The 23,624-nt window shown below is 46.0% G+C and overlaps 2 protein-coding genes across 7 annotated transcripts in view; one reads left to right on the top strand and one right to left on the bottom strand.

Annotated features, from left to right (window-relative positions):
• LOC308663573 (cholinesterase-like) overlaps window positions 1-23,624 on the bottom strand; it is a gene marked incomplete at its 5' end in the record, with an annotated part of 476,398 nt that overhangs the window by 391,694 nt on the left and 61,080 nt on the right. The gene's annotated exons all lie outside the window — the stretch shown is intronic.
• Window positions 1-23,624, top strand: part of ABCF1 (ATP binding cassette subfamily F member 1) — a 48,057-nt gene that overhangs the window by 7,979 nt on the left and 16,454 nt on the right. For 5 of the 6 annotated variants that reach the window (XM_081320070.1, XM_081320068.1, XM_081320066.1 and 2 more), the window contains 11 exons: window positions 1,663-1,782; window positions 3,842-3,904; window positions 5,417-5,488; window positions 7,048-7,125; window positions 7,834-7,908; window positions 12,525-12,629; window positions 15,137-15,220; window positions 17,100-17,222; window positions 17,724-17,824; window positions 19,842-19,927; window positions 21,540-21,679. In XM_081320070.1, the coding sequence (XP_081176196.1) occupies window positions 1,663-1,782; window positions 3,842-3,904; window positions 5,417-5,488; window positions 7,048-7,125; window positions 7,834-7,908; window positions 12,525-12,629; window positions 15,137-15,220; window positions 17,100-17,222; window positions 17,724-17,824; window positions 19,842-19,927; window positions 21,540-21,679 (1,047 nt within the window). The remainder of the gene's footprint in view (window positions 1-1,662; window positions 1,783-3,841; window positions 3,905-5,416; window positions 5,489-7,047; window positions 7,126-7,833; window positions 7,909-12,524; window positions 12,630-15,136; window positions 15,221-17,099; window positions 17,223-17,723; window positions 17,825-19,841; window positions 19,928-21,539; window positions 21,680-23,624) is intronic. The other variant, XM_081320069.1, reaches the window with a different exon arrangement.

Below are 23,624 nucleotides of genomic sequence, written 5' to 3'. Positions count from 1 at the left end.
GCCCAGGTTCGCCTGGTGCGCCAGTTGCGACCCTATCTGGACCGGGATGCCCTGCGTACAGTCACTCATGCGCTCGTGACCTCTCGTGTAGACTACTGCAATGCTCTGTACATGGGGCTGCCCTTGAGGACCACTCAGAGGCTTCAGCTGGTGCAGAATGCGGCCGCGCGAGTTGTGATGGGGGTCTCCCGATACTCCCATGTAACACCTCTTCTCCGCGAGCTGCATTGGCTTCCAGTTGCCCTCCGGGTGAGATTCAAGGTGCTGGTGATAACCTATAAAGCCCTAAATGGCATGGGTCCGGATTACTTACGGGAGCACCTGTTGCCGGCGTCATCTTCCCTTCGTCCTGTGCACTCCCACAGAGAGGGCCTCCTCAGGGTGCCGTCGGTCAGAGAGTGTCGGCTTGCGGCCCCCAGGGGGAGAGCATTCTCTGTGGGCGCACCAGCCCTTTGGAATCAATTACCGGTTGAGCCCCGGATGGCTCCCGACCTTCGCTCTTTCCGCCGTGATCTGAAAACCTATTTATTTGAACAGGCCGGCCTGGTTTAAGGGTTTGGGGTATTTTTAATTATTTATTGTTAGGGCTTAATTAATTTAATCTTACTTTTAACTTTTGTATGTAGTGCTTTTATTGCCCTGTACACCACCCTGAGTCCTTCGGGAGAAGGGCGGTATAGAAATTCAATTAAATAAATAAATAAGTAAATAAACTGTCTAAAAAATCCGAGTAATGATAAGTACAAAATGTTGTTCTGCGCGGCTCCGGTGATCAAGGTGGTGCCCGGGTGAACCCCATCTAGTAGCAGATATTTTACTCCTAGGACACATCAGTCTATATGGCCCCTGAAGCTGTTGCTGGGGAAAGGAGTGAGAAGGAATTATGAATATAAAGAGCAAGAATAAACATAACTTAAATTGGGATGGGTATCATTATTTAAGGAGATGCGTATTACTTTAATTTAAATAACTAAACATGACTTCTAGATGTTGCTGAACTTCCACCCCAGCTGGCTGACATTTAGTTCCTCATTTAAAGAAAAAGTAATCAGATTAGTAGGCTTGCTTCCTACGTAAGAGTAATAATTTGGGAGGAAATTAATACAGTTTGAAAAATTACTATAAGTCATGTAATTCGTTAAGATCACGATGTCATTGGCAGTTGCGAGCCATTTAACGATCAGGATTTTGTTATGTCTTTAGGCAAAGAAAAGTGCTTCAGATCATATTCCTAACCCAATACCTAGACCAGGGGTGGGCAACCTTGGCTCTTTTATGACTCGTGGACTTCAACTCCCAGAATTCCTGAGCCAGCATGGCTCAGCTTGGAAACCTCTCCCTTTCCCCTCAGCATGGCTGGCTCAGGAATTCTGGGAGTTGAAGTCCACGAGTCATAAAAGAGCCAAGGTTGCCTACCCCTGACCTAGACAGCCACTAATGGAGTCTGTTCAAATTATATTCCTTGATAGTATTCCACGAGAGACTAAGGGGGGGGGGGGGTTCAACTAATTTTCTGTTGCTAGACTATTGTGTCTTGATCAGATTCTGTGACCTGAAAAAAAAATAGGGCTAGTTCACTCTGGTGCCTAGATGAGGCGGTTCCGTTACCTGGTTTTTTTCTAGACATTGTTCTCCCAAGTTTTCTCTCCTTGTCTCCGTCAGGGAGGAAATGTGTTTGCTGCCTTGAACCAGGAGCAGAGTGAAGAGGAGGAAGAGGAAGAAGAGGAAGAAGAAGAAAAAATATCAAAGCCCATCAAACCTGACAGGAATAAGAGCAACAAGGTGAGCTTGCATTCGGGAATAATTTATCGGGAGAGATCTGACGGTTAAGTTTCCAGATTCGGGGTGGGCAGCCTTATTTCATGTGGCCTTTGGCTGAACTGTAAAAATATTGGAAGCAGTCCTGTCTGCCTCACCCTGCTATGTGAGGAAGGGGTCAGAAAAAAGAAAAGAGGGGGTCAAAAAAATAACAATTACCTGGCAGAAAATGCCATGGAGAGGAGAGGCAGCTCCATCTGTGATTGCTGTGACGTTGTCCTAGTTCAGGGGTAGGCAACCTTGGCTCTTTTATGACTTGTGGACTTCAACTCCTGCTGGCTCAGGAATTCTGGGAGTTGACGAGTCAAAAAAGCCAAGGTTGCCTACCCCTGTCCTAGTTACTCTTAAGGTGATGCAGATGATCCCTCCCCCCCAAAAAATGGGTACACTTGAAAGGAATAAGAACAACAAGGTATAATGGGTGGGGTGGGTCATGCCACATGGCCACAGAAAAAATATTCGTATGCTTGCTGATTTTAAAGAATTCTGGATGTACCCTGGACTCGGTTCAAGGGCACATAGCATAGTTCACAAAGCTTAACAGGGTCAGTAAGAGTTCTGCAGGTTTTCTGACTTTAGTCCGATAAGAGTGGAAGGAAGAGATAATTTTAACTTGAAATTTTGCCAGAGCAGTTGTAAATCAGGCTACCTTCCCTGGTTAACCAGCCTTGTTCAAATCCCAAATCCATCATCAACTGTAGCAATGAAGTGGAGATGCAGATTAGCAGGAAATGCATGTTGTTCTATTCCAGCCAACAATGCAGAACATGCAACATTGATTGGCTGCATTATGCAAGCCCCAGCACTGCACTCTACCTGGCCAACTAGCAAAGAGGCCATTGATGTAATGGATCCCATGCTAGATTGGAAGAAGGCAGGGGGGCTTTATTCCCCTAAATGGTGGTCTTTGCCCCTAATTAGTAGGATTGTATGTTGCCAGATCTAAAAGTAAATGGGAGTGGTTTGTGAGCCCAGCTGATATGCAACCCATGCTTCCATTGTTTTTCTTGTTTTAAAGCTAGCTGTAATGCCTACGTGTAGCTTTTTTTAATGCTTTGGAAAAGAGTGAAGGCTGAGGACTACAGTGAGTGGTCATTCCTGCTAATGAGGGCTCCTTTGAGCACAGCAGGAATAAACAGGAAGTCCTCAGCTTACAACCATTCGTTTACTGACTATTCTAAGTTAGAACAGCACTGAAATAGTGAGTTATGACCGTTTTTCAAATGACCGCATACCCATGGTCACATCATCGAAACTCGGACACTTAGTGCAGGAGTCTTCAAACTTGGTCCTTTTATGACTTGTGGACTTCAACTCCCAGAATTCCTCAGCCAGGCACGCTGGCTGAGGAATTCTGGGAGTTAAAGTCCACAAGTCATAAAAGGGCCAACTTTGAAGACCCCTGACTTAGTGGCTCATATTTATGATGGTTGCGACGTCTCAGGATCACGTGATTCCCTTTTGCGACCTTCTGACAAGCAAAGTCACTGAGGAAGCCAGATTCACTTAACAACAGGGTTAGTAACCTAACAGCTGTAGTGATTCACTTAACAATTGTGGCAAAAAAAATGCATAAGATGGGACAAAACTCACTTAACCCTTAACCACAGAAATTGTCGTTAAGTCGAGAACGCTGTTTAATTTTGTCACCAGTCTGGTTTTCTTTGGTCTTGTCTGTTTCTTGAAAGCATTTGCTTTAAAGTCTCACTTTATGAAAAGGACAGAAGGGTTGAGATGTGTTTTTCCAAATTCCTAGGCAGTGATAATAAAAGTTTGTTTGGCCCTGGCTCTTTCCCAACAATCAAAATAAATTCTGTTTCGTAATAGAAGAAATTGCAGATGTCTAGGTATCCTGATGGTCAGATTCCTCTTGGTTTTTTCCCTCAATTTTGGAAGTTTTACCTTCCAGATATTTTTGTTGAGCATACAGGAAACTGTAGCATGAATGTCAGAGATGACATTTTGGCATTTTTCTAAGTAAAACCGGTACAGAAATAATCAAAACCCAACTTTATTTCTTTAGACAGCCTCTGATGATGAAGAAACAAAGAAACCAGGAAAAAAAGGCTCTAAAACCAAACAAAAGGTCAGTCTGGACTGTCTGAAGTACAGGTAGTCTCAACTTACAACCTCACTTCTGAGGTGAAAGCTTACTTGGATCACAGAAGACAAACCGCATTCAAAAGTGCTATTCCAAAGTCCAAATGCTAATACAGGTAGATCTTGACTCGTCACAATTGTTTAATGACCAAAGTTATGATGACACTGATCCTATGGCTGGTACTCACACTTATGACCGTTGCAGCATCCCCACCGTCATGTGATCAAAAACAGGACATTTGGCAATCGGCAAGCATTTAAGATTTTTGCACTGTCCTGAGGCCGCGTGATTGTCATTTGTGACCTTTCCAGGGGGATTCTGACAAGCGAAGTCAATGGGGAAAGCTGGATTTGCTTAGTGACTGCATGAGTTGTTTAAAAGCCGTAGTCATAAAATCAGGATCTAGCTTGCTTAACAACTGCCTTAGCAAAAGAAATTTGGGTCCCAATCGAGGTCATATGTCGAGGACTGCCAGTAAACTGAGACCAGGCAATACTTAGTGCAGAGAATGAGGGCTTGCAAGGATCCTGGTTGATCGTTCACTCTTGAGGAAGGGGTCAAGTGAGGATTGAGCTCGGAGTCCTTACGCTGCCATAAATGGCATAAGCGTGACCTCGCCCAGGATTTAGGAAGCTTTATCTGGCCATTCCCAGGGGAAGGCAAGCAGTCTGGCGAGATTCTTGTAATATAGGTGACAAACAATAAAGTTTCAGCTTGAGGCTTTTCACGAGTGGTTCTGGTTACTTCCGCCTGACAAGAGGACCTTGCTGTGATCGCTGTTATCAAAAAGGCTCAAGCTGTAGCAGACATTGCTCAAAGAGATCTTTACATGCATTTAGCCATTTAAAGTGAAACATATAAATGCCGAAAGCCCTAATAAGCAGGCATACTGTATACATAGAATGAAGGCTAGTGCTAAGCACATTGATTTGTGCTTCTTAGATTGTAAGCCGCCCTGAGTCTTCGGAGAAGGGCGGGATATAAATGGGATTTTTTTTTAAAAAAAGTAAGCATGTGGTAGTACTTTAAAGCTAGATCTGTGGGAGCATTTTGTAGCTATATGACAGTGAAGGAAATACATATGGATTAGTTCCAAAGCCCTTCGGTTGGTGCTTCATTTTTTTCCCACGGTATTTATCTGGACATTGAAAAATGGACCGTCACTTAAATCATATATATAGAAATCAAGTCATGTATAGAAAAGATTTTATTTGTTCTTGTCTTGGAAGCCCAGCATTCTGAAAAGGGGCCTGGCGGGGAAGTCTTAACTCAGAGGTGCCTGCAAAGTGTGATTTAAAGAAAAAGTTGCAGTGGTAGCTGCGATGCTGTGATCAAAACTCTACTTGTTGGTTTTTTTATGTGCATCATACATGCAGAAACCAAGTGGAGCTTCAATCACAGAACCGTAATCACCATTTTAACTTTTTTTGACCTGTGAATCTTCCTTGTTTCACTGGCAAAATGAATAATAATGGAATGTCTGCCTCTCTAACTCAGGAAGAGGAAGAGGACAAGGAAGACACAAAGGGAAAAAGCAGGAAGAACGAGAAGAACAAAGGAAAACAACAGGTTTGCAACTTCAGTTGTATCCTTCGTACCTGATACAGAATGTTAATGGTCGGTTTTGTAGCTTAGTATCCCCTTCTTTCAATGCGTCTTACTTCGTGTAAGCTGGGCCCATTACTTGATGAGCCTTTTCTAATTAATGTTTCAACCATCATCGTACTGTCAAGGAGACTGATCAAGTTTGCTAGTTTAAACATAGAATGTAGAGCTGAAATAAATACCCTTGGACTGGAGTATCTTTTTTATTCAATGGTAAATCTTTCTCCACCCCACCCCCACCCCCAATTCATTTGAGTCAAATTTGACTCCTGGTGACTGGGGAAATGACTGCAGTTTTCTTGACAGATTTTGGAAAGGTTTGTCCTTGTCTCCTATGGCTGAAAGGGAGTGAATGGCTCAAAGTCTCCCAGCTGGCTCTGTGGCTAAAATGGGGCCATAACTCATGGTCCCTCAAGTTTCTAGCCCAGGGGTAGGCAACCTCGGCTCTTTTATGACTCATGGACTTCAACTCCCAGAATTCCTGAGCCAGCATGGCTCAGCTTGGAAACCTCTCCCTTTCCCCTCAGCATGGCTGGCTCAGGAATTCTGGGAGTTGAAGTCCACGAGTCATAAAAGAGCCAAGGTTGCCTACCCCTGTTCTAGCCTGATGGCTTAACCACTGTACCAAACTGCCTCTTAAGCGGTTCAAATAAGAACACTAGCTCACCTGTGAATCCTGTTGTAGAAGAGAAGTGAGAAATGGTTACAGAAATGGCTTGCATATCCGTTGGGTAAAAGCAAAAAATTGTGGTTATAGGTTTGTTACCTTCTACTGTGCCTAAAGAGGGTCGGAAGTCAGTGCCTATTTTTTTCCCCCTCCTTTACACTATCCCCCTTTTCTCCCCCTCCCTTTTCTCTTAGTTTTCCACATTTTTTTCCCTTGTATTTTGTATTTTGATAAAATTAATAAAATTTCTGGGGGAAAAAAAGGTGAGAAAATGAGGAAGTTGGCCATTATATACAGGCTGGATGGTAGACGGTTTATGTGACAAGGGCCCAGGAAGAGCGAACAATCCCCAGGGAGACTCGGTACCTTTCAGGAAGGAGAAACAAAAACACACACACACACACTTCTTATTGTGTGGAATTTGTGCTTGGTTGAGTCATTCTCATTAGGGACGCGGTGGCTCAGTGGGTTAGGACGCTGAGCTTGTCAATCAGAAGGTCGGCAGTTTGGCGGGTCGAATCCCGAGTGCCGCGTAGCAGAGTGTGCGCCTGTTACTCGTCCCAGCTTCTGCCAACCTAGCAGTTTGAAAGCACGTAAAAAATGCAAGTAGAAAAATAGGGACCACTACGGTGGGAAGGTAACAGCGTTCCGTGCGCCTTTGGCGTCTAGTCATGCCGGCCACATGACCACGGAGACGTCCTCGGACAAGCGCTGGCTCTTCGGCTTTGAAACGGAGATGAGCACCGGCCCCTAGAGTCGGAAACGACTAGCACGCATGTGCGGGGGAACCTTTACCTTTAGCTTGAGTCATTCTCTGTGTGTTTTTCTCTCCCTCCCTTCCTTTTTTTGCATTCAGAAAGGAGGCTCAGCATTTGCAATCCTGGCTCAGAGTGATGAGGAAGCAGAAGAAATGAAGCCCAAGGAAAAATCTAAGGTGTAGGAGAAGAGGAATGTACAAAAATGAGAGCTGAAGTCCACAGAGACCAGCTGATGGAGAGATGGCTAATTAAGTTCTGGTTGGGATTGTTTTGTTAACTGGTCAAAGTAGCTCAGCTGGGTAGAATTCAGGGTTTGAGCTCATCTTTTCCAGGAGATGCCAGACCCTAAATATTGAAACACTGATCTGAAGTGGACGTGATCTCTTAAGTCGCTGTCTTCTCCTATTCAATTTCCAAGGCTAACAGCTGTGAAGGCTACATCTCTGTGGCATTGTTGTCTCTTAACCCTGCTAACTACAATACAAGTAGTCCTGGCTTACCGATCTCTCATTCAGTGACTGTTCAAATTATGATGACACTGGCTGAGTGATACTTAAATATCAACACTCCAGCTGTTGCTTTTGTCTCAGTGTGTGTTTGTGTGTCTGTCTGTCATAAAACGGCCATCTTTCCCCACCCCTGATCCAGTGGGACAAATGATAGGGTGCTGTCATCCCTGATGAGCAGGAAGCAGACAATTTTGAATTAAAAATAGTTTGTTCCCTTGAGGGATGTTTCTGAGTAGGCTGATAATTTTTAATGGTTGTATTTCGACAATTGGGTTATTTCCAAAGCTGGAAGAGAGTTGGAATTACTATTGTGTTTTTGTTTTGTTTCCTTGCTTAACCAAATGTTTATGCCCATTTCCTTGGTTTTCATTTTAGGCTGGAGCCAAACAAGCTGCTCAGTCTGAAGAAACTTCCCAAAAAACAAAAGGGAAAAAGAATCAGCCAGCCAAGGTAAGTGTAGACAATCTAATGAAGAAGCCAGAATGGCCAATTTTGATGGTTGTGTGGAAGATGCCTGCGATTCCGTTACTGCTCTGTGAGCTTAGTTGTTGCCTTTTTCAGCAAGCTCAGAGCAGCTGTTTCAACCTTTGGACTGACGTCCTCATCTTAGACAAGTCAAGGTGGTGTCCCTCAAAGAGAGTTCAGGGTCTTTGAATGCAGTTGAATGCAACTGTCAGTTAGGGTGGGCGAGATTGTTAATGATGCAAACTTAATTAGGGTTTGCAAGCTTACCGTATATACTTGAGTATAAGCCGACTCGAGTATAAGCCGAGACCCCCAATTTCACCCCCAAAAACTGGGAAAAGTTGTTGACTCGAGTATAAGCCGATCCGCCGTTCTGCAAGCCTCCGCCGCCGGTGGAGGCTGGATCCGCGCTCTGCAAGCCTCTGCCGCCAGCAGAGGCTCGATCCGCCATTTTGCAGACCTGCCGACGTTGGGTGCCTCCCCAAACCTCCCCAAACGTCGGCAGGTCTCCGTACCTCCTGCCGACGTTTGGGGAGGTTTGGGCACCTCCCCAAACCTCCCCAGGTCTCCGTTCCTCCGCGCAGACCTGCCGACGTTTGGGGAGGTTTGGGCGCCTCCCCAAACCTCCCCAGGTCTCCGTTCCTCCTGCCGACGTTTGGGGAGGTTTGGGCGCCTCCCCAAACCTCCCCAGGTCTCCGTTCCTCCACACAGACCTGCCGACGTTTGGGGAGGTTTGGGCGCCTCCCCAAACGTCGGCAGGTCTTCGCGACGTTTGGGGAGGTTTGAGGAGGCGCCCAAACCTCCCCAAACGTCGGCAGGTCTGCGCGGAGGAACGGAGACCTGCCGAGGTTTGGGGAGGCGCCCAAACCTCCCCAAACGTCGGCAGGTCTGCGCGGAGGAACGGAGACCTGGGGAGGTTTGGGGAGGCGCCCAAACCTCCCCAAACGTCGGCAGGTCTGTGCGGAGGAACGGAGACCTGGGGAGGTTTGGGGAGGTGCCCAAACCTCCCCAAACGTCGGCAGGAGGAACGGAGACCTGCCGACGTTTGGGGAGGTTTGGGGAGGCGCCCAAACCTCCCCAAACGTCGGCAGGTCTGCGCGGAGGAACGGAGACCTGGGGAGGTTTGGGGAGGCGCCCAAACCTCCCCAAACGTCGGCAGGAGGAACGGAGACCTGCCGACGTTTGGGGAGGCGCCCAAACCTCCCCAAACGTCGGCAGGAGGAACGGAGACCTGCCGACGTTTGGGGAGGTTTGGGGAGGCGCCCAAACCTCCCCAAACGTCGGCAGGTCTCCGTTCCTCCGCGCCCTGCCTGCCTGCTTCTTTCCGCTGCGGAAAGAAGCAGGCAGGCAGGGCGCGGAGGAACGGAGACCTGCCGACGTTTGGGGAGGTTTGGGGAGGTGCGCGCGCACCTCCCCAAACCTCCCCAAACTTCGGCAGGTCTCGGACGGCGGTGGCTTGGGAGAGGTGCGCGCGATCCCGGAAGCACCAAAGCCTCGGCCGCGCACAAGTCCTCGGTAAGTTTTTTTGTTGACTGGAGTATAAGCCGAAGTGGAATTTTTCAGCCCAAAAAGTGGGCTGAAAAATTCGGCTTATACTCAAGTATATACGGTAAGTAGGAATCTTGACAAAAGAAGCTACAAAATTCTGTAATTTCATAGGATCATGGAGTCATAGGATTGGAAGCCACCTTGCAGATCTTCTAGGTCCGATCCCATCTGAGAGAAATTGTTGCCCAGCCTTTCCTGGAAGCCTCCAACAATGGAACATATCTTTGCCTTGTTCTTAGGATTTTAGGAGCAGTTTAGACAATTTTGTGTTCCTTTACTTTTGTCTTCCAAGTCCGACTTGGCTCCTGGTACTACATGGATAAGTCCATGCAGTCTTCTAGGCAACATTTTCTTCTAGGCCTAAGAGAGAGTGATTATCTCAAGGTCAGCCAGCTGGCTTCCATGCCTTAAGCAAGACTGGAACTCTGGTTTATCTGCTGTTAGTCCAGTTACTTAACCAACTAGATGGCAAGCTGGCTTTCAGTCTAGACAATAGTATAGAGGAACTCCTCAACATATGACCACAACGGAGCCCAAAACTTTTGTTGCTAAATGAGAGTCTCGTTAAGTCAGTTTTGCCCCGTTTTACGAGTTTTCCTGCCACGTTTGTTAAGTGAATCACTGCAGTCATTAAGTTAGTAACATGGTTGTTAAGTGAATCAGGCTTCCCCATTGACGTTGCTTGTCAGAAGGTCTCAAGAGGGGATTGCGTGGCCACAGGACACTGCAACCGTCATAAATGTGAGTCAGTTGTCAAGCATCCAGATGTAAATCATGTGACCCCGGGGATGCTTCAGCAATCATAAATGTGACAAAATGGTCATGATTCACTATTTTCAGTGCCGTTGTAATTTCAAACAATCACAAAACGAACTGTTGTAAGTCGAATTACAATCATTAGTGGCCATTCAAAGTTACAACAGCACTGAAAAAAAATGACATGACCTTTTTTTCCACGTGATCATTCCAGCATCCTCATGGTCACACTATTGAAATTCAGAAGCTTAGCAACCAGCATGTATTTAGGATGGTTGCAGTGTCCCGGGGTCATGTGATCCCCTTTTGCGACCTGCTGACAAGCGAAGTCAATGGGGAAGCCAGGTTCACTTAATAATAATAAAGTTGGAAGGGACCTTGGAGGTCATCTAGTCCAACCCCCTGCTCAGGCAGGAAACCCTATACCATTTCAGACAAATGGCTGTCCAGTCTCTTCTTAAAAACTTCCAGTGTTGGAGCATTCACCACTTCTGGAGGCAGGTTGTTCCACTGATTAATTGTTCTAACTGTCAGGAAGTTTCTCCTTAGTTCTCCTTAACTGTGTTACTAGCTTCAACTGCAGTGATTGATTAGACAACTGTGACATGGGGCAAACCTCACGTTGCTGTCTCACTTAACAACAGAAATTAGAATAGAATAGAATTCTTTAATGGCCAAGTGTGATTGGACACACAAGGAATTTGTCTTCAGTCCATAAGCTCTTAGTGTACGTAAAGCTAGGAGTGATAAATCACGATCATAGTCATCACGCAAATACATTCATCATAGATCATAAGATACAACAGTGATAGTCATAGGATACTAAATAAGCAATCGACATAAATCATACTAGGAAACTAAAACAATATAAATTGTAAGATACAAGCAACACAGTTATAGTCATAAGGAGATAGGTAATAGGAAAGATGAGAAGAATATTAGTAATTCAGCCTTACTAGATAGTTTGACAGTGTTGTGGGAATTATTTGTTTAGCAGAGTGATGGCCTGGGGGAAAAACTGTCCTTGTGTCTATTGTTCTGGTGTAGCATCGTCTTGAGGGCAGAAGTTGAAACAGTTTATGTCCAGGATGCGAGGGGTCTGTAGATACTTTCACAACCCTCTTTCTGGCTCATACAATATACAGGTCCTCAATGGAAGGCAGGCTGGTAGCAATTGTTTTTTCTGCAGTTCTAACTATCCGTTGAAGTCTGTGTCTTGTTTGATCGCAATGCCAAACCCAGATAGTCACAGAGGCGCAGATGACAGACTCAATAATTCCTTTGTAGAACTGTATCAGCACCTTTTGGGGCAGTCTGAGCTTTCTGAGTTGGCGCAGGAAGAACATTCTTTGTTGTGCTTTTGTGATGACATTTTTGATGTTAGGTGTCCATTTTAAGTCTTGAGACATTATAGAACCTAGAAACTTGAAGGTCTTTACCGTTGATGCTGTGTTGTCTAGTATTGCAAGAGGTGATAGAATAGGAGGGTTTCTCCTAAAATCTACCATCATTTCTACAATTTTGAGGGCGTTTAATTCAAGATTAACAAGGCTAGTTGTTCAGCCTCCCTTCTTTATGCAGATTTATCGTTGTCTCATATGAGACCAAACACTGTTGTATCATCTGCAGATTCAGTACTTCAACAGAGGGATCCTTTGAGATGCAATTGTTGGTATAGAGCAGGGGCAGGCAACCTTGGCTCTTTTATAAATCATGGACTTCAACTCCCAGAATTCCTGAGTCAGCATAGCTGACTCAGGAATTCTGGGAGTTGAAGTCCATGAGTCATAAAAGAGCCGAGGTTGCCTACCCCTGGTATAGAGAGAGAAGAGAAGTAGAGAGAGCACACAGTCCTAAGGGGCCCCTGTGCTAATTGTACAGGTATATGATGTGATTTTGCCTAGCTTCACCTGCTGCTTCCTGTCTGTTAGAAAACCTATGATCCACTTACAGGTGTTGTTAGGCACAGTTAGCTGATTCAATTTAGTTAGAAGAATATCTGGAATGATGGTATTGAACGCCGAGCTAAGGTCTACAAAAAGGACCCTACAAAAAGGATGTTGTGGGATGTACTGCAGAGCCATATCAAGAGCATCGTCGGCCGATCTATTTGCTCGTTAAGACGAATTGCAAGGGGTCTAATTGTGGTAGTATGGCGAGGATCACCTGTAATGCACTCTGTGGTACTTTTTGTGACGAGGACCTGTGGAGCTGCTGGAAGTGAGCGAATGAGAAGCCCTTTCCAATATAATGTATAATATATTCTTTCCTTGACGTTGGCTTCTCCATCGTTGCAGAATATGTTTGCTGCCCTAGAGGCAGAGGAGACAGATGAGGAAGAGGATGACGGGGAGGAAGACTTCACGGAGGAGAAAGAGAAGTCCAAACAGGGCAGCCAGCCGGTAAGGATCCAGTTCTCTATGGTGAAGTATGAAGCCATTGGTTTAGTGCACCTTCCTCTGTGCTGCCCCTTCTTACATATGATGGGGTAGTGTGGGCGACTTGGGAAGAAGAGCAGACCTCAGGAACCTGACATCCTGCAAGGTATTTCAGACATTTGAATGCTGTAGAGCAGGGGTCCTCAACCCCCGGTCCGTGGACCGGTACCGGGCCGTGGCATGCCAGCAGCTGGTCCGCACAAACAAGCAAAGCCCCATCCGTGGGATGCAGGCAGCACACAAAACCACGCCCCCCCCCCCGGTTTGTGGAAAAACCCCTCTCCACAAAACCAGGTTGGGGACCTCTGCTCTAGAGCTGACACTGCTACCTTCGTTCTCCACCCATGTCAATCATGAACTGGGGAAAATATCTTAAAATATTTGTACGTGAGGAGTGGGGGAGGACTATTGAGAAATGAAAAGATGTTATTTAAGGCTCTGCTCTTTAAAGGTCCATAATTTGCCCAAAATGTAAAAAAGAAAAAGGAAGGACTATTTTAGTCCTTTCCACTTACAGGAACTCAGAATGTGTTACAGAAAAATAGTTTCTGGGGCACCTAGATATGATAGGCAGTGCAGCCTGTTTATCGCTGCTCCATAAAGCTCTCAGGTTTTTTCCACTGGTTTTTGCTGTCTACACTGTAGAGCAGGGCTTTTCACCCATTGTACCACTTTTAGGATATGGCAACATCTGAGGACCACCAGTCGCCTAGCAAGGTGTCAAAACCTTGATGACCCAAAAAAAAAAAAAAAGGAAAAGGAAAAAAAGTGATGAAGTACAGGTAGTCCTTGACTTACAACAGTTTGCTTAGTGACTGTTTGAAGTTACAATGGCACTGAAAAAAGTGCCCCTCAAGCCACAGCCGAGCAAGACACCTGCCTGCCTGCCTGGCGGTGCTCTTCCTCCTGTCCGAGGTTTTCATTGTTGTGAGCATTTCTGTTGAGGATTGGCAGCGGAGGTGGGGTGGGAGGGTGTTTGGTTTTATCCCCGTCTGCTGGGTGGTTGCAGCAGGTTTTGGTCACTTTACATGACCCTGGGACACACTGTGACCGTCATAAATATGAATCATTTGCCAAGCATCTGAATGTAAATCACAAGAGCCTGGAGATGCTGTAACATTTCAGTTGATCGGCACTTCTTCTGGGCTCAGAAGCACCAGGATCAGCACCGAGCTCCAACTGGAGACTGTCAGTGATCCTGGTGCTTCCACTGAGCCCTGACAGGCCTGTAGCTCCAGCCATCTCACGCTCAAGCTTGTCCGGTGCTGCCATCAGTTCAGCTCATTCCCCTCCCCTGCTACCACTTCTCTAGCATGGTCGCATACCACCTGCCAGGTGCCAATGTACAACAGGTGGTACCCGTACCACTGGTTGAAAAGCCCTGCTGTAGAGCTTCATCTCGGGAAGGACCAGTGGTGAGATTCAAATACCTGAACAACCAGTTCTATTATGTGATGCAGGCCTGGGCCTCCGATGCCTAGAACAGACTTCTGGAAGTGGCATCAATGCACTTCCGGTGGACTGTTCTAGGCCTGGGAGGCCGCCTCCAATGCTTAGAATGGACTTCCGGAAGTGGTATCCATGCACTTCCGTTGAGCTGTTCTTGGCCTGGGAGGCCTCTGAGGCTTAGACTGGACTTCCAGAAGCCAGCCGGTTCTCCGAATTCAGGCAGATTTAGCTACCGGTTCTGAACCAGTGGAAACCTGCTGAATCCCACCACTGGGAAGGACTCTACTTGGGGGTGCCAGATCTTGCCTTAACTGAGTTGGGCCATAATAAAATTTCAGTGGCAAACGGTCTGTAGCATCTCAGGAGGGCACTATGGGAACGCCACTAGATTCCTGAAGGTGCCCTGCCCTCCCCTCCCCCAACTTACCTGGGGTTGCTCCTTCCTGCTGCAGAGAGCATTATATGTACAAGTGAGATGAACGGCCAGTCTAACAACTTGGGATTCACACAAGAATCCTAGCAGTTAATGTAGCAATAGCAGTACGACTTAGACTTATACACCGCTTCACAGTGCTTTACTGCTCTCTCTAAGCGGTTTTACAGAGTCAGCATATTAACCCCCAAAATCTGGCTCCTCATTTTACTGACCCTGGAAGGATGAAAGGCTGAGTCAACCTTGAGCCGGCCAGGATCAAACTGCCGGCAGCCGGCAGTCTGCAGAAGTAGCCTGCAGTACTGCACTCTAGCCAGTGCACCACCACGGCTCTAATGTACTTTCTAATAAGATTGGAAAGACGGTGTAGAAATGTTTCCTCCCTCTCCTGAAGATCAGTCACTTGTGATAATAGAAGTTGAAGCAGCCAAGCAGTCGAAGCAGTCTATTGAAGTAAGATTGATGCTTGGAGATGAACATGATGGGACTTAATTCTGCATCCGAGCTCCAAAGATTTCACAGTAAACTCTTTTGTTCCCCACATGATAATGTTCGGCTGCCGTGAACTGGATTCCTCTAAACTCTGTAGCCATCGGAGGAGGAAGATGAAAAGAAGGATGATGATCCCTATGCACATCTCAGCAAGAAGGAGAAGAAGAAACTCAAGAAACAGGTTAGATGTGGTCCTCCAGTGGAGGCCAGCTGTAACTTCTACTTTTTGTGGCTTTGCTTGTCTTTGCAGCCATAACACGCATTCTTTTTGTGTGCTCTTATTCTCTTCTCCCTGTTTTAAGGGTTTATAGAAGCAGATTGCACAAGGGAAGGTAGAAATCAATCTTGAGATTGGGAATAAACTCTGTTGTGAAATCTATCTAAAATAGCTTGTGGGACATATGAAATTGTAGCAGAAACATGAATCCCTAGATCCCATCTGACGTGGAAATGAAAAAATGGATTCCCGTAGCTTCCATTTCTTCTTCAGAGAAGATAAGATAACCTTTATTGTCTTTTTTTTTTACTGTGGGCACAACGGCACACATCAGAAATGAAATTTACTTGCCCGCTCTCCCAAGTGAAACACGTACATGACACACACCTAAAACATACTATATACAACATCTACACAGACCCACATCCCTACATATACATAACAAATAAATATTAAATGCTGCACGTCTTGAATATAAGGGACGCGGTGGCTCAGTGGGTTAGGACGCTGAGCTTGTCGATCAGAAGGTCGGCAGTTTGGCGGGTCGAATCCCGAGTGCCGCGTAACAGTCCCAGCTTCTGCCAACCTAGCAGTTCGAAAGCACGTAAAAATGCAAGTAGAAAAATAGGGACCACTATGGTGGGAAGGTAACAGCGTACCGTGCGCCTTTGGCGTCTAGTCATGCTGGCCACATGACCACGGAGACGTCCTCGGACAAGTGCTGGCTCTTCGGCTTTGAAACGGCCCCTAGAGTTGGAAACGACTAGAACGCACGTGCGGGGGAACCTTTACCTTTACCTTACTATGTTGAATATATAACGGAAGGAGGAAGCTTGAGATGGGGCCCAGGAGGTGGGTGTCTCCTGTTGTGATGCCTCGTTTTTGGAACGAACATCCCACCCCCAAGATTATTTGAATGCTTCTGATCCTCTAAGCTTTCAGGAAAGTTTTTAAAATGAGTTCCCCCCCCCCCCCCGGTTGTTGGGTCAGGAAAATAGATAAACCTGTCTTCCGGAAAGTGAAGTGTGTCCTTAACTGTTTGTTTGTCTGATACACTGGTGGTAGGTTTCATGTTTTTAGATTTTGTCTGGTGTTTTATTTATAATTATTGTTCCCTGTTTGGTTTATACTGGAGGCACATTGCCCAAAAATTATGTGCTCAGTTATGTGCATGGGGCAGTTATGTAAACAGACTTATATATTATAGCTGGGTGCTGATACAGCTTGCTGGGTCCAAATGGGTAGGGGGTATGATACAATTGTTTTACAAATGTCAACACTGCTAACATCGAATGTTCTTGCTTGACAAGAGATGAAGAAGCAGCTTATTTCATATGTTAAACTTGTGTATTGCTTTAAGAGATAGAGTTATGGCTGGGAGGAGGAAGATTGTGCCTCAAGGCCATATGAAATTAAAGAAGATAAGAACTTGGCGGGTTATCTAACGGAAGGGAAACTGATGCTTTAAATTAATTGGAGAATACGGATTAACAACAACATTAGAAAGGTGGAGAATTGTGTTTAATATATTGTGCGAGGGGGCGGAGATTTCAGATTCCAGCTTCCTTCGAGCAAGCATTTGCCGGTGTATTAGGCTAATAAAGGACTTTTAAGGTAAACAATGCCTCAGAGTCGCTTGAAAAGCCCATGCATCGGAAACTTGACAACAAATGCTTATAATATATCTCCTGAACAAAAGTATTGTCAAACAGTTCACAATAACAAAAGTATGGCACATTTTGCAGTTTTAACTCCTGCTGTTCAAGAAGGCTATGTCTCGGAAAGCAGCACGTCATGTGAAACTGTGAAATGATCTGATCTGAGCCTTTCTTTGCTCCACCAGCTGGAATATGAGCGGCAGGTGGCATCCTTGAAAGCAGCCAACGCGGCGGAGAATGACTTCTCAGTGTCCCAGGCGGAAATGACCTCGAGACAAGCCATGCTGGAAAATGCCTCGGACATCAAGGTACCCCGGTCTTATTTCGGACTCCGCTCCCTAGCTTTGCTTCTCTAGCTCTTCGTTGTTCTCCGTTTCTCTGCTCTCCTTTGCTTTTGTCTCAGCTACGCCTTTATATCTATCTCTCGCTGGCATTGTGACTCAAGCGATCATTATATTTTTGAGAATTGTTGAATTTTTGCCTGCTCAGGATTGTAAGTAAATAAGTTTTGCCTTTTTTAAAAGGACCTTTTTTTAAAAAAAAAAATCATTTAAAAAAACCCTTAAAAAATTGACAACGATACTAATTTCTCATTTTGCTCAGTCTGGTTCTGTAAGAGTAAGTGCAGATAAATTGTGACCTCTTTGCTTAGAATGGTGGCATTCTGCGCTTTGTTGCAAATACCTTCCAAGCTAATCCCCCAAATAATGGAGGCAATAAAATGCAACCTTGGAACCATCAAAGTAAACAAAAAAACAGTGAAATACGTTAAAAAAAAAACCTTTAATATCCTTCATTTTCTGTTTCAGCTGGAGAAGTTTAGCATCTCGGCTCACGGAAAAGAATTGTTTGTCAATGCAGACTTATATATTGTAGCTGGGCGCCGATATGGCTTGGTGGGCCCGAATGGGTAGGTGCATTTTATTACAGTGATTGTACAAGTGTTATAATGCCTCCTGAACAAAAGTATTGTGAAATGGTTTTTACAAATTAAAAAAAAAATACCCTAACAATATGGTGAGACCATGTTGTGGTGGACTAATTGGCAGGGCTAAGGTAAAGGTAAAGGTTCCCCCGCACGCACATGCGTGCTAGTCGTTTCCGACTCTAGGGGGCGGTGCTCATCTCTGTTTCAAAGCCGAAGAGCCAGCGCTTGTCCGAGGACGTCTCCGTGGTCATGTGGCCGGCATGACTAGATGCCAGAGGCGCACGGAACGCTGTTACCTTCCCACCGTAGTGGTCCCTATTTTTCTACTTGCATTTTTACGTGCTTTCGAACTGCTAGGTTGGCAGAAGCAGGGACGAGTAACAGGCGCTCACTCTGCTACGCGGCACTCGGGATTCGACCCGCCAAACTGCCGACCTTCCGATCGACAAGTTCAGCGTCCTAACCCACTGAGCCACCGCGTCCCTTCAATTGGCAGGGCTAGGTGTCCGATAATAAAATTCCGTTGGGTTGCAGAACTCACAGTGATTTTTGTCATTGATATAATATTTCCATTTGTTTATTTAGAAAATTTATGTAGCCGCCTACTCGCTCTCAGTGACTCTAGGTAGCTTGTAAACAATAAAAACACAGTATAGATTTTTTTAAAACATAAAATAATGCACACACGTACACAGTGACAACAAACACTCGTATCAGCCATTTCCCAGGCTCCATCCCACATCTTCAGGCCCTTATGAAAGAGTGCCAGAGTGGGGTCCAGTCTTAATTTCTGAAAAGATGATGTTCCGGAGGGAGGGAGCCACTACGGAGAAGGCCCTTCTCCAGATGCACCTCCTTAGGGGACGGGACCCGCAACATTCCTTGCCTCCCCACTCTAGTGGATCGGGTAGATGTGACCGCAGGAGATGGTCCCTCAGATAACACAGATAACAAGAGAAGGGTGAGGGGTGACATGATAGCAGTGTTCCAATATCTCAGGGGCTGCCACAAAGAAGAGGGAGTCAAGCTATTCTCCAAAGTGCCCAAAGGCAGGACATGAAACCACGGATGGAAACCAATCAAGTAGAGAAGCAACCCAGAACTAAGGAGAAATTTCCTGACAGAACAATTAACCAGTGGAACAACCTGCTTCCAGAAGCTGTGAATGCTCCAACACTGGAAGTTTTTAAGAAGAGACTGGGCAGCCATTTGTCTGAAATGGTATATAGGGTTTCCTGCCTGAGCAGTGGGTTGGACTAGATGACCTCCATGGTTCCTCCCAACTTTTTTATTATTATTGATCATCGCAGCCAGCCAGATGTTCAGATTGGATTTAGCATTTTTGCCTATCTTATCGAGTCCTTACCAAGGACCTGGGATAGGCAGATGTGGATGTTTGATGGTATTACAGATATCATCGCAGGATGGAAGCAGTTCCTAGTAAGGCCGCCTTTTGCAATTGATTAATGGTGAATTTCTCAATGCCAATGGTGTTCAAGTGGTGCTCCAGTTGAACACATCATCATCATCATCATCATCATTATTATTATTATTATTATTATTATTATTATCATCATCATCATCATCATCATCACCTACTACTACAACTACTACTACTACTACTACTACTACATTTGACAAGCAGAAATCCGTACTATTCCTCCCATTTTTCTACAGATGAGACATGGAAGAAGAGAAAAGTCTCCCAACAGGCATCTTAAAAACATTTAATAGGAGATACTTCACAAATTACACATGATGATGTATTACCCCTGGAATTTCTACTGCTTTATTTGATTACCCCAACATTTTGGGGGGGAGAAATTTTTTGACTGTAATTTGTCCAATACTAATATCTTGCTCAGAAAAACCACTCTGAAATGGGAAGTTGGTAGGTTGTGTTTCTCCTCCTGCACCTTCCATATTCTAAAATACTTGGGAGAGACTTTGATGGTCAACTCCAGTGTCTCTTTCGTCTGATCTCTATCCTTCTTTTCAGGAAGGGCAAAACCACTTTGCTGAAACATATCGCTAACCGGGCCTTGAGCATCCCTCCCAACATTGATGTACTGCTCTGTGAACAAGGTAAAGGAATAACGGGGGGGGGGGGGGGAAACAGCCAAGCAACTCTTGGGCTCATTGGTCCCTTTTTTTGAGGAGAGGAATTAAAACTCCTATGTTGCTGGGCTGATGAAGTTTGAAATCTAGTAAATAATAAACCTTTATTGTCAAAGTACAACATGTGTACATTGAGATTAGCTGAGCCTCCCCCCATGCTCTCTCCCCCCAACACACAGTGATAACAAACCCTCCATCCTACCACACTATGTGAACCAACTACACCACACACCGGCCTCCCAAGTCAATTCTGCATAAGATGATGTCCCATTTAAAAGCCTAACAGCCCACGGATAAAAGCTATTTTTCAGCCTGTTGGTACGGCTGGCTATATTCCTATAATCTCCTACCGGATATCGAAGTCGAGTCAGTACAGTAGGAGAGTGCCCGGTTGTAGCATGCCGGTCAGTTTGGCATCTTTTCTCTTAGGCAGAGAGCACTTTCTGTTGTTTCTCACTTCAGACCAGGGGTCTCCAAACTTGACAACTTAAAGACTTGTGGACTTCAACTCCCAGAATTCCCAGCATGGCTGGATGAGGAATTCTGGGAGTCGAAGTCCACAAGTCTTAATGTTGCCAAGTTTGGAGACCCTTGGTTTAGACCAGGGGTGTCAAACTCAATTTCATTGAGGTCCGCATCAGCATTGTGGTTGCCCTCAGGGGGCCGGGTGGGTATGGCCAGGGTGGGCGTGGCCTACTGGGTGGGCGTGGCTAGGGTGCGTATGGCCTACTGGGTGGGCGTGGCCAGCTCTACATCATTCACATCAAGGGTACCAATGGGGGCCTGGGCAGGAGTGGGACAGATCTGAGGGTCTCTGGCAGAAGGAGGGTCTCTGGGCCAGGGCCAAGGCAGTGGGGGCCGTTCCCTCACTGTTTCCAGGACGGCTTCGTGGGCCACATGAAACCACTTCGCGGGCCGGATCCGGCCCCCGGGCCTTGTGTTTGACATGTCTGGTTTAGACCCTTGCAACTCACGAAACCAAGGATTTTCTGGAACTTGTGAACTAGCGTCATAATCTGTATTTAAACATGACAGAAAGCTCGGATTTTTCAGATTGGCTGTCAGGTCTCTTAGCTGCCCAGTTTCCCATCATCTGATGACGTTAAAGTCCATAAACAGATTTTTTTATTTTTTTATTTATTTTAATTCCATTTATATCCCGCCCTTCTCCGAAGACTCAGGGCGGCTTACAAGCTTAGCATGTGGAAGACAAGCATATTGCTTGTCTTTTATTGCCACCCTATTTCCTATTTCAGGATTCAGAGAGATGTGTTTCCCCCACCCCCATTTGTTTGAAAGCTTTTAGCACTCCATAAAATCATGCTGTTAGGCTTGTTGATGCCCTGTTTGCCCAGATCAAGGGTAGGCAACCTTGGCTCTTTTATGACTCGTGGACTTCAACTCCCAGAATTCCTGAGCCAGCCACACTGAGGGGAAAAGAAGAGGTTTCCAAGCTGAGCCATGCTGGCTCAGGAATTCTGGCAGTTGAAGTCCACGAGTCATAAAAGAGCCGAGGTTGGCTACCCCTGGCCCAGATGATCTTCTTTCCATTTTCTCCTCTTCCTCTTGTTCCTCACAGAGGTTGTTGCGGATGAGACTCCGGCGGTCCAAGCCGTGCTCAAGGCTGACACCAAGCGACTGAAGCTGTTGGAGGAGGAGAAGCATCTGCAGGCCCAGCTGGAGAAAGGGGACGACGCAGCAGCAGAACGCCTGGAAAAGGTATACAGGAGCCATGAAGGGCTTTTTATCCTGGCTGTGGGAACGGGTTGCCCGTGATTCATTGACAGGTAGTCCTCGACGTGCGACTGGTCACTTAGCAGGTATCTGAAGTGACATCAGACCTAACAGCTCTTCCCCCCCCACCAAGTCTACATCTGGTCCACATTTTTTATGATTTGCAGCATCCTGCGGTCACGTGACTGCAATTTGTGACTTTTTTTTTTGCTGGAAACTACCATTTACTTCCGGTTTCTAGCAAAAAAAAAAAATCCATTGCAGATACCGTATTTTCTGGCGTATAAGACGACTTGTTAACCCATGAAAATCTTCTCAAAAGTCAGGGGTCGTCTTATACGCCGGGTGCTGAAACTTTAGGGACAGGGCTGGCTGGAAAACCTGGAGCTGATCTCCCATTTGGTCTGCGCAGGGAAAGCGGGACCAATTGGAGAAGAAGCTGCAGTCTGTGATTTTTTACAGGCTGGGGTCTGGGCATCTTTCCTGTTCTGTACCAGCCTGCTACCGGCCTTGCAGAAAGGCAACCCCTGTACAAACGGTAGAGACTGGAAAACAACTGAGGCTGGAAGGCGTCTGCCAAGTTTAATTCACAAGCAAAACAACAGAACAAGAAACAAAACACCGGAACTGTGATCCTCAAACGGAGCAGTTGCTTTCAGCAACCAGCCCTTCCCCAAACACTCCTTTTATTAGAGTTCAGGGCGTGGCCTCCCTGTGCCTCCTTCCGAGGAGTCCCACAGCCTTTCTCTGCTTGTTCCTGCTTGACTGCCTCCTGCGTCAGGCGTCCTTGAACAGGGCCAGCTGTGGGTCATCATCATCCGCACTGTCGGGCTCGCGCAGCTGAGAAGAGGGCCCTGGCTGGGGGCTCTGCGAAGCCTCCAAGCCATCATCAGCAAGTTCGTCTTCAACACCCTCCTCCTCCCCCTCGTCTGAGTCATCCGAGACATCCGAGCCGGCTGCCGGACCCACAGGCTGGCCCTGAATCACAACATTTCCTTCTAAAGTTGAAGAGCAGCTGCAGTCTATCCCAACTTGAAAGGCAGGTGGGGAATGCAGCAGCCAGAGCAGCTGCTTAGCTCTCAGGACACATTTGACTCAGGAACTGGGCGGGCGGGCTGGAAAACCTGGAGCGGATCTCCCATTTGGTCTGCGCAGGGAAAGCTTTAGAGTGAAGCTTTAGGAAAAGTTTAATCCACTTGCACTGTTTTATGTTTACATGTTTAATGACAAACAGCCTTATGTTTATAAGTGACAGTTTTCCTACTAAGTACCTGCATGTCATAAGCATTTGAATTAAAATTATCATATTAAAATCAAATCTGATGTTTTTTAATTTTTATTTGGTGTGCGTTGGAAGAGGGGTAGTCTTATACGGCGAGTATAGCCCAAACCCTATAATTTAACAGGAAATGTAGGGGGGTCGTCTTATACGCCCAGTCGTCTTATACGCCAGAAAATACGGTAATGGGATTCACATGGCAACTGTGGCAATTCACTTAGCCCTGAAAGCCGGCCGGGTGACTTTGCCCCGCTCAATCTCTCTCGGCCCAACTTACCTCAGCTGGTTGCAGTTGTGAGAAAAATAAAGAGGAGGGAGGCGTGTCAGATATGTTCACCACCTCGAGTTGTTTATAAAAAATAATAATAGGTTATTGAATAAATAAATAGCAGCTACAAGCCCAGCTGGGCCAGTTTGGTTTACCTCTGTGATGAGGCACGATGTCCCTCAACACCAGTTGCAGGGAATATGCAGTGGACAGAGCTTTTGTTCGTAATACTGTGGGCGTCAGTTGAACTGCTCTGGGAAAGGATGTTGGACTAAGTAGTCCAGACTTTCCCAACCTGGTGGCCTCAGATGTGTTGAGATGGCCACTCTCAAAATTTTCTAAAGTTTTTAGGGAATTGAACAGAAAAATGTGAATGGAATTGA

This window comes from Vipera berus (assembly GCF_964194415.1).
Source record: "Vipera berus genome assembly, chromosome: 2".
Lineage (NCBI taxonomy): Eukaryota > Metazoa > Chordata > Lepidosauria > Squamata > Viperidae > Vipera > Vipera berus.
This window is presented reverse-complemented; position numbering and strand designations above follow the sequence as displayed.